The sequence below is a fragment of the Panthera tigris genome, chromosome B2, assembly GCF_018350195.1.
Source record: "Panthera tigris isolate Pti1 chromosome B2, P.tigris_Pti1_mat1.1, whole genome shotgun sequence".
NCBI lineage: Eukaryota > Metazoa > Chordata > Mammalia > Carnivora > Felidae > Panthera > Panthera tigris.
This window is the reverse complement of record NC_056664.1, coordinates 8,052,522-8,068,718: the sequence shown is the minus strand read 5'-3', so window position 1 is coordinate 8,068,718 and position 16,197 is coordinate 8,052,522. Positions and strand designations below refer to the sequence as shown.

At 44.6% G+C, this 16,197-nt stretch overlaps 1 protein-coding gene across 1 annotated transcript in view; it reads left to right on the top strand.

Annotated features, from left to right (window-relative positions):
• Positions 1–16,197, top strand: part of LOC107180379 — a 616,686-nt gene that overhangs the window by 12,668 nt on the left and 587,821 nt on the right. Inside the window, exon 3 of the mRNA XM_042985610.1 lies at positions 15,480–15,592. Coding sequence (XP_042841544.1) covers positions 15,480–15,592 — 113 coding nt within the window. The remainder of the gene's footprint in view (positions 1–15,479; positions 15,593–16,197) is intronic.

Genomic DNA, 16,197 nt, shown 5'->3' with positions numbered 1-16,197 from the left:
AGAATTAATCTGCATATGTAAACTTAATTAACATTTATTTTATTCAAATCGAGTAATTTGCATAAATTTTGAAGGGAATTTACTTTCTGGCATATTTTCATTTCGTGAAAGCTCAGATGCTTTATGAATATGACAATGGCTTCAAACAGTTATTATTCTGAGATAATCAGGATGTTATGATAGCTCAATTTTTGTGGTGAATTTATTTTCATGGATAGCCATTATTATGTAATCCATCAAGTAACGTTTAGGATTTGTCTTCAGAGACAACTTTTCTATCCATACAAAATCTTGATGATCTAGAAAGATGGGACGTAGTATCACCCAACGTCGAGTTGTGTTGCCAAGAGGATACTTCTCTGATTAGTTTCTTATCTGTCATGAGCAGTGGCACACATGTGGAAACCATCTCAGCTCTAAGCCAGCTCCATATGCATCTTGTAAAATACCACCCTCTGAGGCAGTGGAGAAAAGCTCTCCATTCCCATCTCCACCCTGTTTCCTGCAACTTCTGTGAAGTCACAGAACTTGGGGAGGAAATAGTGGCGCTTCCTGGCCTAGATTTATCACCATCTGGGAACCACAATGAGATGCCTGGTGATGCCACCACCGCTTTAATCTGCCACATTCTGGGAAATTCACCACCCACGGGGCGACTCTGGCCAATTCAAGTCACCTCATCCACTGGGAAGAGGAAGAGAAGAGAAATAATGGGGAAGGAGTCTTGCTCAGAAACCTCCCAGCCTGCTTCTATTTGCTACCACATCCTGTGCTAACATTCCTCGGGCTGACTTCCAAGGCCATTGCTGATTTGGCCCCGCCCTGCCAATTTCTCTCCGGAGCCAAATTGGCCCCCATGATCCACAAACAGAGTCATCTCAGCCTCGGTCTTCACTGAGATTGTTGCTCTTCCCCATGATCCTTCCAGGTGGGACAGCCCAAGTGTCAAATCTCCGAGAAATCTTCCCTGATTCCTCCAGCTTATATAATACCTACTACCGTTCCTCCCCTCTGACCTCACAATTTCACCCGTAACAGGTCATTTAGAACCTAATTAGGAGCTAGCATGTACCGTCCTTTGGGTCATGAGTTAACTTTAATTCCCCAGTTAGCATAACTTCTGTGACTAATGTCTATTTGCTAAACTCTCCTCACTCTCCCTTTCTTCACCCAGTGGGATGGACACTCAGTAGCCATCAAGTGCTCAGTCCACTAATAGATGTTCAATAATTCATAAGATCTTAGAATTGGAACTTTTAAATTCAGCTAATAGGTGGGCAAATGAACTCTGCTGTATTAGAGAGAGAACCATTTCCATAGCCCTTCCGTCTTTCCTTCCATCGTTCCATCCAGTTTTCCTTCCTTCCTTCCTTCTTTCCTTCCTTTCCTTCCTTCCTTCCTTCCTTCCTTCCTTCCTTCCTTCTTTCCTTCCTTCCTTCCTTCCTTCCTTCCTTCCTTCCTTCCTTCCCTTCCTTCCTTCCTTCCTTCCTTCCTTTCCTTCCTTCCTTTCCTTCCTTTCCTTCCTTCCTTCCCTTCCTTCCCTTCCTTCCTTCCTTCCTTCCTTCCTTCCTTCTTTCCTTCCTTCCTTTCCTTCCTTCCTTCCTTCCTTCCTTTCTTTCCTTCCTTTCCTTCCTTCCTTCCCTTCCCTTCCTTTCCTTTCCTTTCCTTTCCTTTCCTTTCCTTCCTTCCTTTCCTTCCTTTCCTTCCTTCCTTCCTTCCTTCCTTCCTTCCTTCCTTCCTTTCCTTCCTTCCTTCCTTCCTTCCTTCCTTCCTTCCTTCCTTCCTTCCTTCCTTTCCTTCCTTTCCTTCCTTCCTTCCTTCCTTCCTTCCTTCCTTCCTTCCTTCCTTCCCCTAATCCTTACTTTCTTCTTTCCATCCTTTCCTTCATCCTCTGGTCCCTCCCTCTTTCCTTCCTTCCCTAGCCTCCACATGCTTGCAGAGTCAATATCTCTTCAACTATGACTTTTATCAATGTATTCATTTAACCAGAATTCTCAGACACCTACTGAAAGGTGGGCCGTATTAGGCTATGGAGATGTAAAAGTAACTACAACCTGGCTAGGTCTCTTGGAAAAGACAAACCAGTGATACAATGTGTAAAGAATTAAGCTGAGGAGACACTTAAAACTGCAGAGAGCAACTCCCTCCCTCTGAAGGCCACAGCTTTGCAGCCCTGTGAGGTCAAAACAGATGGTTACTGAGGTTTAACTCTCATTGATCCAATTGTGAAGATTTGCTACAAATTCTTAGGAAGAGAATGACTAAGGTTGACTTAAATTCATACAGAGAGTTTGCACATTATACCAGTTATGTCCTAAGAGCTCATTGCTAAGAATATTCTTTGGAAATTTGGGACACCTTTTTCAAATTCAAACACAGTTTTGCTTAGTGATTCTGTCCTTGGGCTACACATGAAAGCTGGTTATATTCACTGTGTACCTGAAGTTTAGCACAGCGTAATATTAATGCTATAAAATCTAACCAGATGTAAATGGATTTTTTTCAGAAAGCAGCAGAGCTCCACATTTGTCCACTGGGACCATGGCAACCCGCCCCCTCTCACCTGCTTCTCCGGGCTCCCCTTACCCTACCATTCAAGAAGGAGGGGGTACCCTCTTTCCCTGTTCCCTCCATGCACGCTACATGGGGATAAGTGATCATCCAGCGTCTCCCATGGTGGCTGGGAGTGAGGCTTCCTGGAGGAGCATGGAGAACACGGGGGCAGGTTAAGAGAGCTCTGTGTACCGCAGCCACATTTCCTCAGTTGGAAATGGAGATAAGCAGTGTGACAGAAGGTTTTTGGATGTTCCCCTGGTAGGAGAGGCAGTCTGGGAGATGATGATTTGTCACCAAGTTCTGGAATTTCTCAGACCTTTTACCCCCTCCTGGGCTTAGAGGAGGATTAGAGAGAGTGTATATAAGGTTTCTACTTAATGGGCGAATGACAGTTCTGAGTAGAGTACGTTTAGTATTTACTGAGAGCTTACTCTTACTAGGAGAGAATAATGAGATACTATTCGATAGGGCTTCTTATTCGATGTCGCTTTTAATTCTCACAGCACCCCAGGGGGCTGTTCTAGCCCATTTACGGATGAGAAACGGAGACAGAAGGTTAAGGAAGGCCACCCAGTAAATAAGGACAAAGCTGAGGTTCACAACTGGGCAGTCTGAGGCCGGAGCCCAGCACCCTGGCTTTTGCTATTATTGCTCGTAGGGTCAGTAGAACAGACACCCGGAACAGAGGCGGTCATAGAAAGCTCCAGACATGTGCTTTGGTAGTTGCCAGTGGGTGGGCTGAGGAGAGGGGCCGGAGGATGAAGCGTGAAAGCGGACAAGGGGCGGTGGGAGGACCAAGAGCGCTGGGGGCCAGCACCACCCGTCTGCAGTCTCTGCTCGCCCCGCCCACCCACTCACACACCTGCTTGGGGCCGCGTGAGCTCTGAGGCACCCCCTTCTCTCCCGCTCCACTGGCCCATTATGGGACTTTCGGTGTTCACTTGCACACCTGTCGGAAGCCGGGGCTCCTTTCTGCCTCGACCTCCCCCCCCCCCCCCCCCCCCGTTTGTCTTATGTTGCCGCCCTGAGAGCAAACACAGAAGCAGCTCGGGGCTTCTGCCCCCTCCCCCCCCCCCCCCCACGCCCTTGTCCTGCAACTTCAACTTCAACCCGGGACAGAGATAGATGCATGAGATAATAAAAGCCAACAGCAGGTTACTCCTAAACACCATTGTCTATAGTAAAAATTACCGTTTGCTGTAGTAGAGTCCCAGCCTCGGAGCACCACTGGGGACTGATTTCTAGGACCAAGAAAAAGAAGGATCAGGGGCTTTTGGAAAGTGAGGCTGCGGGTTTGGTGAAGCTGGGGGGGCCGCCACAGGTGGGGTGGAAGAGAAAGGAGCGTTCTCTCTCCTTTCTCTCTCATTCCCCCCTCTTTGCCATGTACCTGGGATGACGTAAGGGGCGTGCCTGACCCCAGCAGCCAGAGGGCCACGAGGGTAGCAGGCTGGAGCAGGGGCTCTCCCTCCGCTTATGTGTGAGGAATACGTCTAAACCGGTGAACTACGTTTCACAAAATTCAGATGCCCCATTGAGCTTTTGAAAATTAGACGTGCAATGCAGACTCACTGTAGGAAAATCAGGATGACTGTTAATCTAGACAGCACTTTCTCTAATCTCATTTTATCCCGTCCAAAGAATGGGATCTGTGGTCATCTCAAAATGAGCCCACTGCTCCTTTGTGGTTTTATGATAACTTCATATTTGAGGGATCATCTTAGATTTAGATTGCTCTGAGTTCATGGATATAAAGAGCCTCTGTAACTCCTCTGCCTCTAGGCCAGAAACAGTTAAGTAGAATAAAATCTGTAAAAATAAAAATAACAGAGCAAGACAAGCTTTAAGAACAAAAATATTCACAGGCCAATTTCTTTCTTTCTTGCCTCCTTCCATTCCTTCCTCTCCCCTCTTCTCCCCTCTCCTCCCCCTTTTCCTCTCTCTTCCTTCCTTCCTTCCTTCCTTCCTTCCTTCCTTCCTCCCTCCCTCCCTCCCTCCCTCCCTCCCTCCTTCCTTTTTCTTTCTTTCTTTCTTTCTTTCTTTCTTTCTTTCTTTCTTTCTTTCTTTCTCTTTTTTTCTTTCTCTCTCTTTTTTTTCTTTCTTTCTCTCTCTCCCTCTTCTTTCTTTCTTTCTTTCTTTCCCTCTCCTATCTTTCTTTCTTGTGGGCAGTGATTTTGCAAACCTGTTGAGAGAGATAAATTGAAATGAATTGTCACAGAAGCATTAAATATTATAGATGATAACAGTGAAAAATGAACAGGGAATTGGGGTGGAATTTTGTACAGCTGAAAAATAATTCCACTGAGGGCTAGATAACATTAAGACAGAGGAATTCTGGAGTGATAATGGGAATTGCTTTCAGGTAACCTTCAACTCCCAGAGAGCATGTTGCAAAGGAAATATAAAGTTGATGACTGCCTTTTGTGTGGAGAGAAGTATTGATTTACTGCACAAGAATTACTCCCTGGCTGGCCACTGAGCAGAGTTTTGGGGAACAAGACACCTCAGAACTGAAGTTTTGGGGACTCACATCCCACCTGTATAAAGGATGGGCAAGAGTTTGAAAAGCTTGCTAAGTAAGAATCGGGCACTTGGGTGGCTCGGTCGGTTGAGTGTCTGACTCTTGATTTTGGTTCAGGTCATGATCCCAGGGTCGTGGGATGGAGCCCCACATAGGGCTCGACACTCAGTGTGGGGTCTGCTTAAGATCCTCTCTCTCTCTCTCCCTCCCTCCCTCTCCCCCTCCCTCCTTCCCTCCCTCTCTCCCTCCACCCCTCTCCCCGACTCGTGCTCCTTCTCTCCCTCTAGAATAAAATTAAAAATTAAAAAAAAAAAAAAGAATCAAAGCCATTCCTCCTCTTACCTGGAAATGTGTGTGACCCATGGAAGCAAGTTTTGATCCTTTTCCTGCTTAGGAAGTTTGCTGACTGTGTTGTGGAACAAACAGCAGTGCTGTAGACGTATCCATACAAATACAGTGTATTAATAGGGATCTCAAAGCAATACCCAAACCAAAACAGTGAAACCTCTCTAATCCCTGCAGTAGACATATGTATTTTTCTCACCTAATATTTACTCTAGGGCTTTCTGTAGGGCGAGGTGCCGTGGCACAAAAAAAGTGGAGCTTGTCTTCTTAAGGAATCACAGCCCTACAAAGTGTCTCCTGGTTCTTGGTTTGCCCATGAATGTGAAGATGGGGAGGGATACACACTAAGCCCAGAGGAAATGATCTTCCTATAGGTAAACACCATGTTTGTAATGAAAACCGAACCACCCGCAACCTGTACTTTGCTTCCTGACTAATGGTAACCTTTTTCAAAAATAAGATAATTAATGGAGGTAGAATGATACAAAATGGAGGCAGAGAATCACAGAGACCACTTTACGGGATGATACAAAATGGAGGCAGAGAATCACAGGGACCACTTTACGGGAAACTTCCTTCCCCGGCCTCCTCCATCTGTGTATTCTACAGCTGCATTCCCCTTGCGCAAAAGGTAATTAAGAGGTGATAATGATATTCGTCCTCCCTTATCAAAGTCATTAACACGTTATTGTTGTTGTCAGGAGGCTAGCTATTGCCTGGTTGTGGAGATGCCACTTTAGGCGAAAAGTCCTTTTTAGTCTACCAGGGATTTCTGCTGTGAGGAAGAAATTCCAGTTTGGGGACGAATTAGCAGGTTACATTCTCTGTGACTTCTGAGTGTCTTATTTCCCCAAACCTTGCAGGCTTCTGAGAACCCCCGGGGCCATTCTGACTCTCAATTTGACCTACATACTCCTTTCCAAGCTGTTCTATTCAAATCAGGGACAAACTGTCTCCTAGTCGCCACATTGCACATCTATTTTATTTGAAGATTTGGCTCCAACCCCGTCTATCCGTGGTGCCTTCTCTGAACTTAGATAAAAAGACAGAACAAATTCTTCCAACATCAGTCGGTTTCTCAGCCTTGGTTAGCGAGTGGTATGGTGCACAAATATTCACTCCAGATTGTGGTGACGGTTTCGTAATTAATCTCTTAAACATCTTGGGAAAATATGGGAGTATCTACTCGTGCAACTTTTTAACACTTTAAGGATTTCTACAGATGGAAGAAGAAGGAGCAAATGCATTCAGATTGGTTCTGAAATGTCCTAGGCTTCTTTACATTAGAAAATAGTCTGATTTCTCTGAGGTTTGTGTTTAAATTATATGATCCTTTAAATTATATGATCTAATTTGTTGACCGTAAGCCTCATTAGAATCAGACTTAGGAGGGCACCTCGGTGGCTCAGTCAGCTGAGTGGCCAACTGCAGCTCAAGTCATGATTTCGCGGTTCGTAAGTTCAAGCCCCACATTGGGTTCTCTGCTGTCAGCATGGAGCCCGCTTTGGTTTCTCTGTCCCCCTCTCTCTCTGCACCTCTCCCACTTGTGCGCTGTCTCTCTCTCTCAAAAATAAATACACATTTTTTTAAAAATCAGAGTTATGGCAGTTTGTCGTCTTTAAAAATTATCCAGATAAATATATACATCTTAAGAACCAAATATTACTAAAAGGCTTTTTTACATAAAGGGAAAAAACCCACAGCAATTCTCCTGTTCTACCCTTTCACCACCAGTCCCTGCAGGCAGCTACTTTTAATTAATTTTAGCAGTTTCTTCTGGTATTTACCTGCATATATCTAAGTAATATATATGTTCTACTAGATCATTGTTTAATAAATAACAGTTGGGGAGGATTTAAGTCTGCTATCCCATAACACTGCTTCCTCTTGTTCCCTTTTTTGGTTAAATCAATATTCAGAGCGTATATTATTATAACTATGTAAATAATGTTCTCTACTGAGCTAACACTACACTATAATTACCTTTCCTTTCTTGTACACCTTTTTGTTTTTCTTGGAGTTAATAATTGCCTTGTTTTTCATCAGCCTGACTTTGTATATAACTGTCCCTAAATTCTGCCACAACATCCAACAGTCTTCCCAAAACTTTCCACATAGTAATATAGAAGAGATAATCTGTGAGAATCTAAAGACCTCCTTCCTGGGGCCCTTTTATTCTTTTTTTCCAACCTGGACCACTGTTTCTTTTGGGCCATAGTATCACTGTTATCCCAGAACTTCTCTCTGTCATCATCTCAGTGATTCTCTGTACCTCCTTCTTGTATTAGAGGCTCTCCTTCCTGGTTTTCGTGTTTTCCTCTTTCTCGCTTTGTTCCCTCATTTGAGTGGCACACCCTTCCTGAGTAAGAGTGCATGTGAGGTAAATTTACTGAGAACTTTCCTACCTGAAAATGTCTTTATTCTACCCTTGCAATTTTTTTGGTAATTTGGCTGAAAATTCTAGGTTAAAAATAATTCTCATTCTGAATTTAAAATATCAAAATGATATGCTTTGGTTGAGTCTTTTCCTACTTATTGTGTTGGGCATTAAGTGGTCATAGCCTTTAAATGTCCCTATCCTTCCAGTCTATGAAATTTTCTTGTATTGTTTCTTCAATAGTTTGTTTTCTTCTCCCTTCTCGCAACCCCAGTTTCTCTTATAGAACTCATATTGGGCAACTATTGAAACTTTTGGATTAATCTCATATTTTCTTTTTTCTTCTCGCCTAATGCCCATGTTATTTTTTTTTGTTTTATTTTCTGGAAGATTTTATCTACTTCATCTCCCAAACTTTCTAGATTTTTTTTAAATACCATGGCTCATATTTTTAATTTCCAAGGAATCTTTCGTGTTCTAAGATTGCTGTTGCAAGGATGAAATATGTTTTTCAGCCTCTCTGTGAAAATTCATCATATTTTATTGGAAGTGTTCTTCTAATCCCTGTATTGTCTATCTTCCCTCTGATTTCTTTGTTTTCTGTTTGCTCGTTTGTCTCTGTCTTTCATGTTGGAGGCTGTCCCTTGCCAACTGAATGTTCTGTGTGCATGTGTAAGGCTCACTGATTCACTATAGAATTATAGGGCAGTGAGCCAACATTTTTACTAGAATACCACTGAATTCTACAGGGTTTTTCCTGAACGCCCTTTAACTTCTCCACAAAAGGACCTTCCAAATATCTTCCTAGGGATTATAAGCCTGGCTGTGGCCTTCTGCGTAGTAGGTGAAAAAAGGAGGTTAAAAGAGTTTGATGATCAGACTTTTGCTAATAGCCCCTGTTTCTATGTCTTCTGTGCCTTGGGGCCCTGGTCCAGAGCCTGTCTGGTTCAGAATAAGTCAGCTGTCTTTGAGGGTTGGAGATGATGATGACAAATGAACCTAAGGAGCTAACCGCACTCTACATGGGTTTTTAGTCCACCACTGACTTCATACCAGTATCCTCTGTGGTCCCTATGGCTCCAGTTCCTGAGCCCTCCAAGTTCTGAAGGATGACTAGCTTATTTCTTATTGGGTTGCCCCGATGGGAGGCATAGACTCCAGCCATCTGTGTTCTGCTTAAACTGTTATCATTGCTCTAATAGCTTGCATAAGGTTGGCATTTGTTGACATTCTTGCCCACTGTTGTCCTCTTTGTTCTGCTCATTCTTGTAGGTTTATACACTTGGATTCTTTTACTGACGTTTAAGTGGGTTTCCAGGAAGGAGTGGAGATGAATAGTATATAAAATGAACATGAACTTTGTGATTTAATTGATGATTACTTCTGAGCTACAGCTTATTTTTAAAGGAATTTTGGACCTTAACATACTGATAAGTAAATCATATTAGTATATCATTTATTTTAGTATTGATACCTGCAAGGACTGGGTCTTCCCTTATAAATTAAATTAATAGTATTCTAGGGGTACCTGGGTGGCTCAGTGGGTTAAGCGCCCAACTCTTGATTTCAGCTCAGGTCATAATCTCACAGGTTTGTGAGATCAAGCCCCACATCGGGCTCTGCGTTGACAGCGCGAAGCCCACTTGAGATTCTTCCCCCCTCCCTCTCTCCCTGCCCCCCCTTTCAAAAATAAATAAAATAAACTTTAAAAATAATAATATGCTAAAGTTGGATATGCTAACCAAGGTAAGACCAGGCCCAGGGTGGGGCGCCTAGGTGGCTCCGTCGGTTAAGTGTTTGACTTTGGCTCAGGTCATGATCTCATGGCTCGTAAGATTGAGCCCCGCATTGGGTTCTACGCTGTCAGCTCAGAGCCTGGAGCCTGCTTCAGATTCTGTCTCTGTCTCTGTCTCTGTCTCTCTCTCTCTCTCTCAAATATAAACAAACATTAAAATAAAATAATTTTTAAAAAGACCAGGCCCAGGGTTTGTGTTATCCAGTTCTGTGTTGACCATTCTCTTAGGACTTAGTACATACTTTTGCAAAGAAACTTAAAAACAGCAACAGCAACAAAACAGTGAATCACGAGGCTGCAGTTTTCTTTCTTCTTTCAATAAACATTTTAGTGGTCACCTATGAAGTGTAGTGAAATAGCCGTATGAACTGGAGATATCACGGGGAATGAACAAAGGTCCTTACCCTGGAGGGCTTCACTGCTAGTGAGAGAGACTAACAAGAAAACAGGTAACTACAAGGCCATGTAATACATCTTGGCTTAGCAATTTGGGAGCGCCATTCCCCCGAAAGTGATAAAAATGCCTACTTAATATTCTCTTGATGCTCTTCATGTGGGAATCCAAGACTCTGGCTAGTGGAAAGGTTAGAAATCAGTTCATATAGCTATCTGCTATATTTTAGATATATAGCTAGATGCTATAGATGGATACATAGAGAAACCAATAGATGCTATATTTTAGTGGGCCCTGTACCTTACAGAAACGTCACCAGAGATAGAAGCTCTAAATGCATCTTCTCCTTAGGAGACTCCCCAAGCTTTGCCCTTCAGAGCTGATACAGTAGCATGTCTGGGTTCAAAACTGTTCCTTCATGAGAAGAGACCTAGGTAAGCCTTGAATGTGATTCTATTTATTGCAGTAATCATGTTATTGTTTGTAAACACATGTGCAGAACCTTTGGGGGCAGGTGGAAGGTCTTACTCATTTCAAGGAGGTCCAGTGGTGCATTGCAAAGAGCATGAACTTTGAAGCCAGGGGAGCTGGGTTTGAATGCCACATACTAACTGTGTGATATTCAAGTTACTTGATCTCGCTACGTCTACATTTCCTGGTGCAGAATGATAGATAGTATTTTTTTCTTCCTTTCCCACCAGACAGTGATCCTTTCAAATGCAGAAAACCTATGCTATTCCCTCCCTCTCTCTCTCTCTCTCCACACACACACACACACACACACACACACACACACACACATATACATATTTTTAACATTTATTTACTTTTTAGAGAGAGAGAGAGGGAGACACAGAATCTGAAGCAGGCTCCAGGCTCTGAGCTGTCCACACAGGGCCCAACACAGGGCTCAAACTCACCAACTGTGAGATCATGACCTGAGCTGAAGTCGGACACTCAACGGACTGAGCCACCCAGGCGCCCCTGAGAACATATGCTATTATTATGTGTAATCCCACCCTTAGTGCAAGGCGGGGCACACAGTTGACACTTAATGCGTATTTATTCAATGAAGGAATAAATAAAAGGATGTTTGGATTCCACGGGTTGAGGTTTCTTCCTTTAGACTGCTCTTAACTATTTGCTGATACTAATAAGCCAGGATTCTTTTCTGAGCTCCTGGATTACAAATTCTGTGGTGCTGCAAACAGAGCTAAGAAACATTCACACGGGAGGCGCCCGGGTGGCCCAGTCTGTTAAGCGTCCGACTTCAGCGCAGGTCATGATCTCACAGTCTGTGAGTTCGAGCCCCGCATCAGGCTCTGTGCTGACAGCTCGGAGCCTGGAGCCCGCTTCAGATTCCGTGTCTCCCTCTCTCTCCGCCCCTCCCCTGCTCATGCTCTGTCTCTCACTGTCTCAAAAATAAATAAAAACATTTAAAAATAAATTAAAAAAAAAAAGAAACACTAACACGATCTTTAAACACCCAAATGACACTTGAAATTCAAACCCCCTTATGCACCCCGCGGTAGGGCATATAAAGAAGCGCCCCTGAAATAAAAGAGGTGTCTGAAGCAGCAGATTGTCTCCACTTTCTTAGTTGAAAAGGCCATTTGGCAATCATCTCTCTCGGCAGCCTCCCGGATAGGAGAATCTTCGGTCGTGAGGCTCCGCGCTGAGACCCAAAGGCAGAGGAGAGGGTGAGGCGAGGAGTTGTGTGCGTTGCACGTGATGGTGGTGGCTCTCCCTGCACAGAGCTGGAGAGTGGCCCCCGGCCAGATCGTCCATCCACCGTTGCGTTCACGAGAGCGGGAGCCGTGTTTGGCTAACCCACCGTCCGGCACTTTGTGGCTGGGGCGGTGACAGTGCGTCAGGGCTGTTTGTACCCAAAACGAAACAAGCCTCAGTGGCGTCGTCACCGTGAGCGGTCTGAGCAGCACGTGCCTCTGCTGGCCCTGGGCTCCCGTCCCCCTGGCGGCAGACGCCCGGGACCGTCGCAGACGCCCCGGCTGCTGCAGTCAGCGTCCCGCGCGTTGGCCCTGAGGTTTCGCACCGCGCTCCCGGCCGGGCTCGTCCTGCCCTTGGGTCTGCGGGAGGCCTGTCGTGTGCCGAGACCGTGCCTTCCTCGCCGGCGGGCGCGCACCTTGCCCCGAAGAGACCCACCGGCCGGAGGGCTCTTACCTGATAGTGTCCCCCGAGCCTCTCTGCCGCTCCGCTCTCTCTGCAACACCTGTTTGGATTCAACTCTCTTCCGAGGATTTCTTTGAGCTTATTCTGCCCCCCCTCCCCTTTAAGCTTTATTTATTTATTTTGAGAGGGAGAAAGAGAGGGAGAGAGAGAGAATCCCAAGCAGGCCCTGTACTGCCAGCGCGCCCAGGAGCCCCACTTTGCACTCTTGGGTATGTTGCTCATCGGGTCTCCTTCCTTCATTTTCCCCCCAGGGCACATCCCATCGACGCCCGGGACTGGGATTATGACGTCTGTGCAACTGACAGCCAATGGGCGCATTCATTTGCACCTCTTAGGAAATTCATAATCAATGAACCTAAAAGGAAATTTATTATACTTTGGCCCAAATGGGTTTTCCTGTCTTCTGGATTTTTTTTTTTATTCTATCTTGTATTTATTTAGTTACTTTTAGTATGTTTCTCTTCATTTTAAACTCTGTAGATCATATATCAAATTGATGTCTCTGTATATTTTTTAAATATTTGTTTTGTTTTTAGAGAAAGAGCATGAACAGAGGAGAGTGGCGGAGGGAGGGAGGGAGGGAGAGAGACAGAGACAGAGACAGAGACAGAGAGAGAGAGAGAGAGAGAGAGAATCTCAAGCAGGCTCTGTGGAGCCCTATGTGGGACTGGATCCCACAACCCTGGGATCATGACCCGAGCCAAAGCCAAGAGTCGGACACCCAACAAACAGCTACCCAGGTACCACTATGTGTATTTATACCAATTACCCCCATCATTTGGCCAATGTAGATGCCTAATGAATGTTTGATGGTTTATCTTGAGTCACTGTTTTGGCCTTTACAATTAAATAAGGTCCGGTCGGGAGGGCAGTGCTTTGAGCTGATGATCCTTCTAATCCCAAAGGAAGGAATGGGTCCAGTGTGTTCTCCAGAGAAGATTATAGGACTTAAGACAAAACAAATTTAAAATAAAATTTTAAGGGCATAAATACACAACATGTAAAAGTTGATTTTGTAAGGGAAAATATCAGACCATTACATTACCACAATCAGCTCAACTGAAGTGTCTAAATTAGCTGAAGTTTAGACTTTTGAGATATCTAGTGCAGAGATTTGAGCAATTTTGTGCAATTTTATACAGGGCAGGAGTTAAATCATCTCTTTCAGAATAGCCTTGGAAAATAACAAGTTTTTGTTACTTCTAAGAGATATCAGGTGTGGCTCTTGAAGCACAACGCTAGATAAGGTCTTTTAAGTTCAAGAGTTGTCCAGACTCCCATGATCATACACACACCATGCCAAGACCATGGAGCACATCATTACTGTTCAGATTCACCAGTGTTTTCTAATAATTCCCGGACATCCCAGCCATGAAGACTTACAAGGGAGGGAACTGGAATTTGCCGTGTCAGCTCTGAGGTGTCTCCCTGGAGCCTCTGACCTGGTCTCTGTTTAGACTAGACCTTGTGCTTTCTCTCCTTGGGACACTTGGGAAAGGGGCAGTGAGATTTATAGTGCGGTTCATACCATGGCAAGGAGATTTTAAAACAGTGTTCAGGCGAGCTGATTAGCCAGCAGGGATCTCTGCTGATGGTCCTCAGGGCATAAAGTTAAGAATAACTGGCTACATGTCTTTGTTTTGGGTTTTAAAGTGGTTTGGTTTCTCAGGCCACATTATCGCAGACTTCGCTGCGTTTTTAAACAATGCACACGATAAACGACTTCTCCAGGAATCACTCTTAAGTCTTACCTGGATCCCTTCCTCCTCGTTTTGCACTCAGTAATCTGTTGCTTACATTTCAACGTCTTCTGGAGACTGTTTTTCATCTGGCTTACTAGAGAGAAGCAGGGTTTTTTTTGTTTTTTGGTTTTTTTCATGAAGAATTGTGTTGTTGAATTGATTGTAATTCTTCTCCTGGAAATCTTGGCACGCAGCATCAATTTACAAATGTATACATTTGCCTGGGTTACTTTGGCTAGCCCTATTTATGACGGCGGGTTTGGGTTGAATTCTCAGGCCAGTGCCCAAACGTCCATATGCCCCAATGCTTGTTATTAAACTGGCATTCATATCTGCAAAGTCTCCGGCTAGTCCCATAATATTTCATTTAGCTGAGAGATTACAAACAACAATACTTTACGTGTGATACTGAAATAGGAGTATATCAAGATTCTGCTCTTCTGGCAGTATTTCTAAAAGCAGCCCCACCTGACGGTAGCAATGCCAGATGGTTAAGTAGAAAGGCTGATGGGCGTATAGATCTTTGGAGCTCAGTTAGCACAGAATGCCACTCTCCGCTTCTTGGAGACTCGTGCTGTCTGTAACCAGACATAATTAAAAGATTAAAGAGACATTTGGAAATGTGAAGCTGGTCACTTTTTAATCAGGGAGACTGATTTTCCAATCCCAGTGTGAAGGTGGAATTTTAAATAATTTGTAGGGTAGAAATCAGTGGCTTGTCACAACTTGGCTGAAAGAATACAGCCTCGGGGAAATAGGCGGACTGAATTTTTCTTTTTTTTTTTTTCCTCTTCTCTAAATGCTTTATGGAAAGGAGCGTAAAAGGGAGCGAGCCATGGCTGGTTGTTACAGAGATGTTTCCCAGCCTCTATATCTCTGCTGGGAGAATGAAGATTAGTTGGGTTCCCTCCCTCCCCCTCTCCTCTTCTCCCTCTGGCTGGAGGTCTGCACATATTCTCTTCACTACTCAGCAGCATTTCTCTTTTATCCTACAGATACCAGTCAGGTTAAAACCAGAGTCTCCTGAAAAGGGATCGTGACTGCAGAAAATGATGCTTCCATTAGCCACGAGGGTGCATTCCAGGGACACAGATTATCAGAAAGCACATAATCAGAGTCAGAATACAGGAGGGTTAAAGACGGGCTCTGTGGCGCTATCTCAGGGCTCCTGCGGCACCAAAGGAATAGCAGTCCTCCAGTATGAATGTCGGTTCCAGCAGCTATGTGCCAGAAGATATGAAATGGGTATCTAGAAGCCTCCATGCTAAGGGGAACCATCGATGGATTGGTTGGCCGACCGACAGAAACCAGAGAAAGGGAGGGGGTCGCCAGAAGAGGCTATTGTTTAAGAGCACGGTTCTTATATATATATATATATATATATGTATGTGTGTATGTATAAATAAATAAATAATTTTTTAAAAACCTATATGCTAACTAACTTGGATGTAAATTTATAAATAAATAAATAAATAAATAAATAAATAAATAAATATTTTTAAAAATAGAGTATGGTTCTGTTGGGTTCAGGAAACACTGAAGAAAATTTCTTTTCTTCCCAGGTCGGCCAAGTTGGCGGGTCCTCCGTGATTCAGAGACTGTCCAGTGGTGCAGGCTCACCGTGCTGGGTCCCTCCTGGGCGTGAACCAGTTGTAACACCTCTCCCCTTCCCCAGGCAAGCTTTCGGGACTAACACGGGCTTACCTGTGCTTCATGAAATTTCCAGATTGGGTTTGCCCTCGCCCGAGGTCTCCCTGCAACTTGTAAAGTTTTGTGTGCGTGTGTGTGTTTTTTAATGTTTATTTGTATTTGAGGGAGGGGGAGGGGCGGAGAGAGAGGGAGACACAGAATCCGAAGCAGGCTCCAGGCTCTGAGCTGTCAGCACAGGCCCCGACGCGGGGCTCCAACCCACGAACCGTGAGATCATGACCTGAGCCAAAGTTGGGACCCTTAACCATCTGAGCCACCCAGGCGCCCCTCCCTGTTACCTTTAATGTCTGGAGTGGCTTTGCCAAAGTGGAGGGTGGAATGGAGAAACCCTTTTATTCCACAAATAAAATCCTGTGAGGTAATCCGTTTCCTAAGGGTGAGTAGCCATTCAAGTGCATCAGTCAATAGAGGGAAGTAGGTGATGGTGGGACCTTCTCTGTTCTTAGCTGCTGTGGCTCTTTGGGAAGGATGGAGTGGGATGAAGGAGAAGGAGAGCAGGGGAGGGCTTCAGAGTATACACTGTTGGCAGGAAGGTAGGAGGCAGTGACTGCCCTCAGGAGGGGCCAGGGG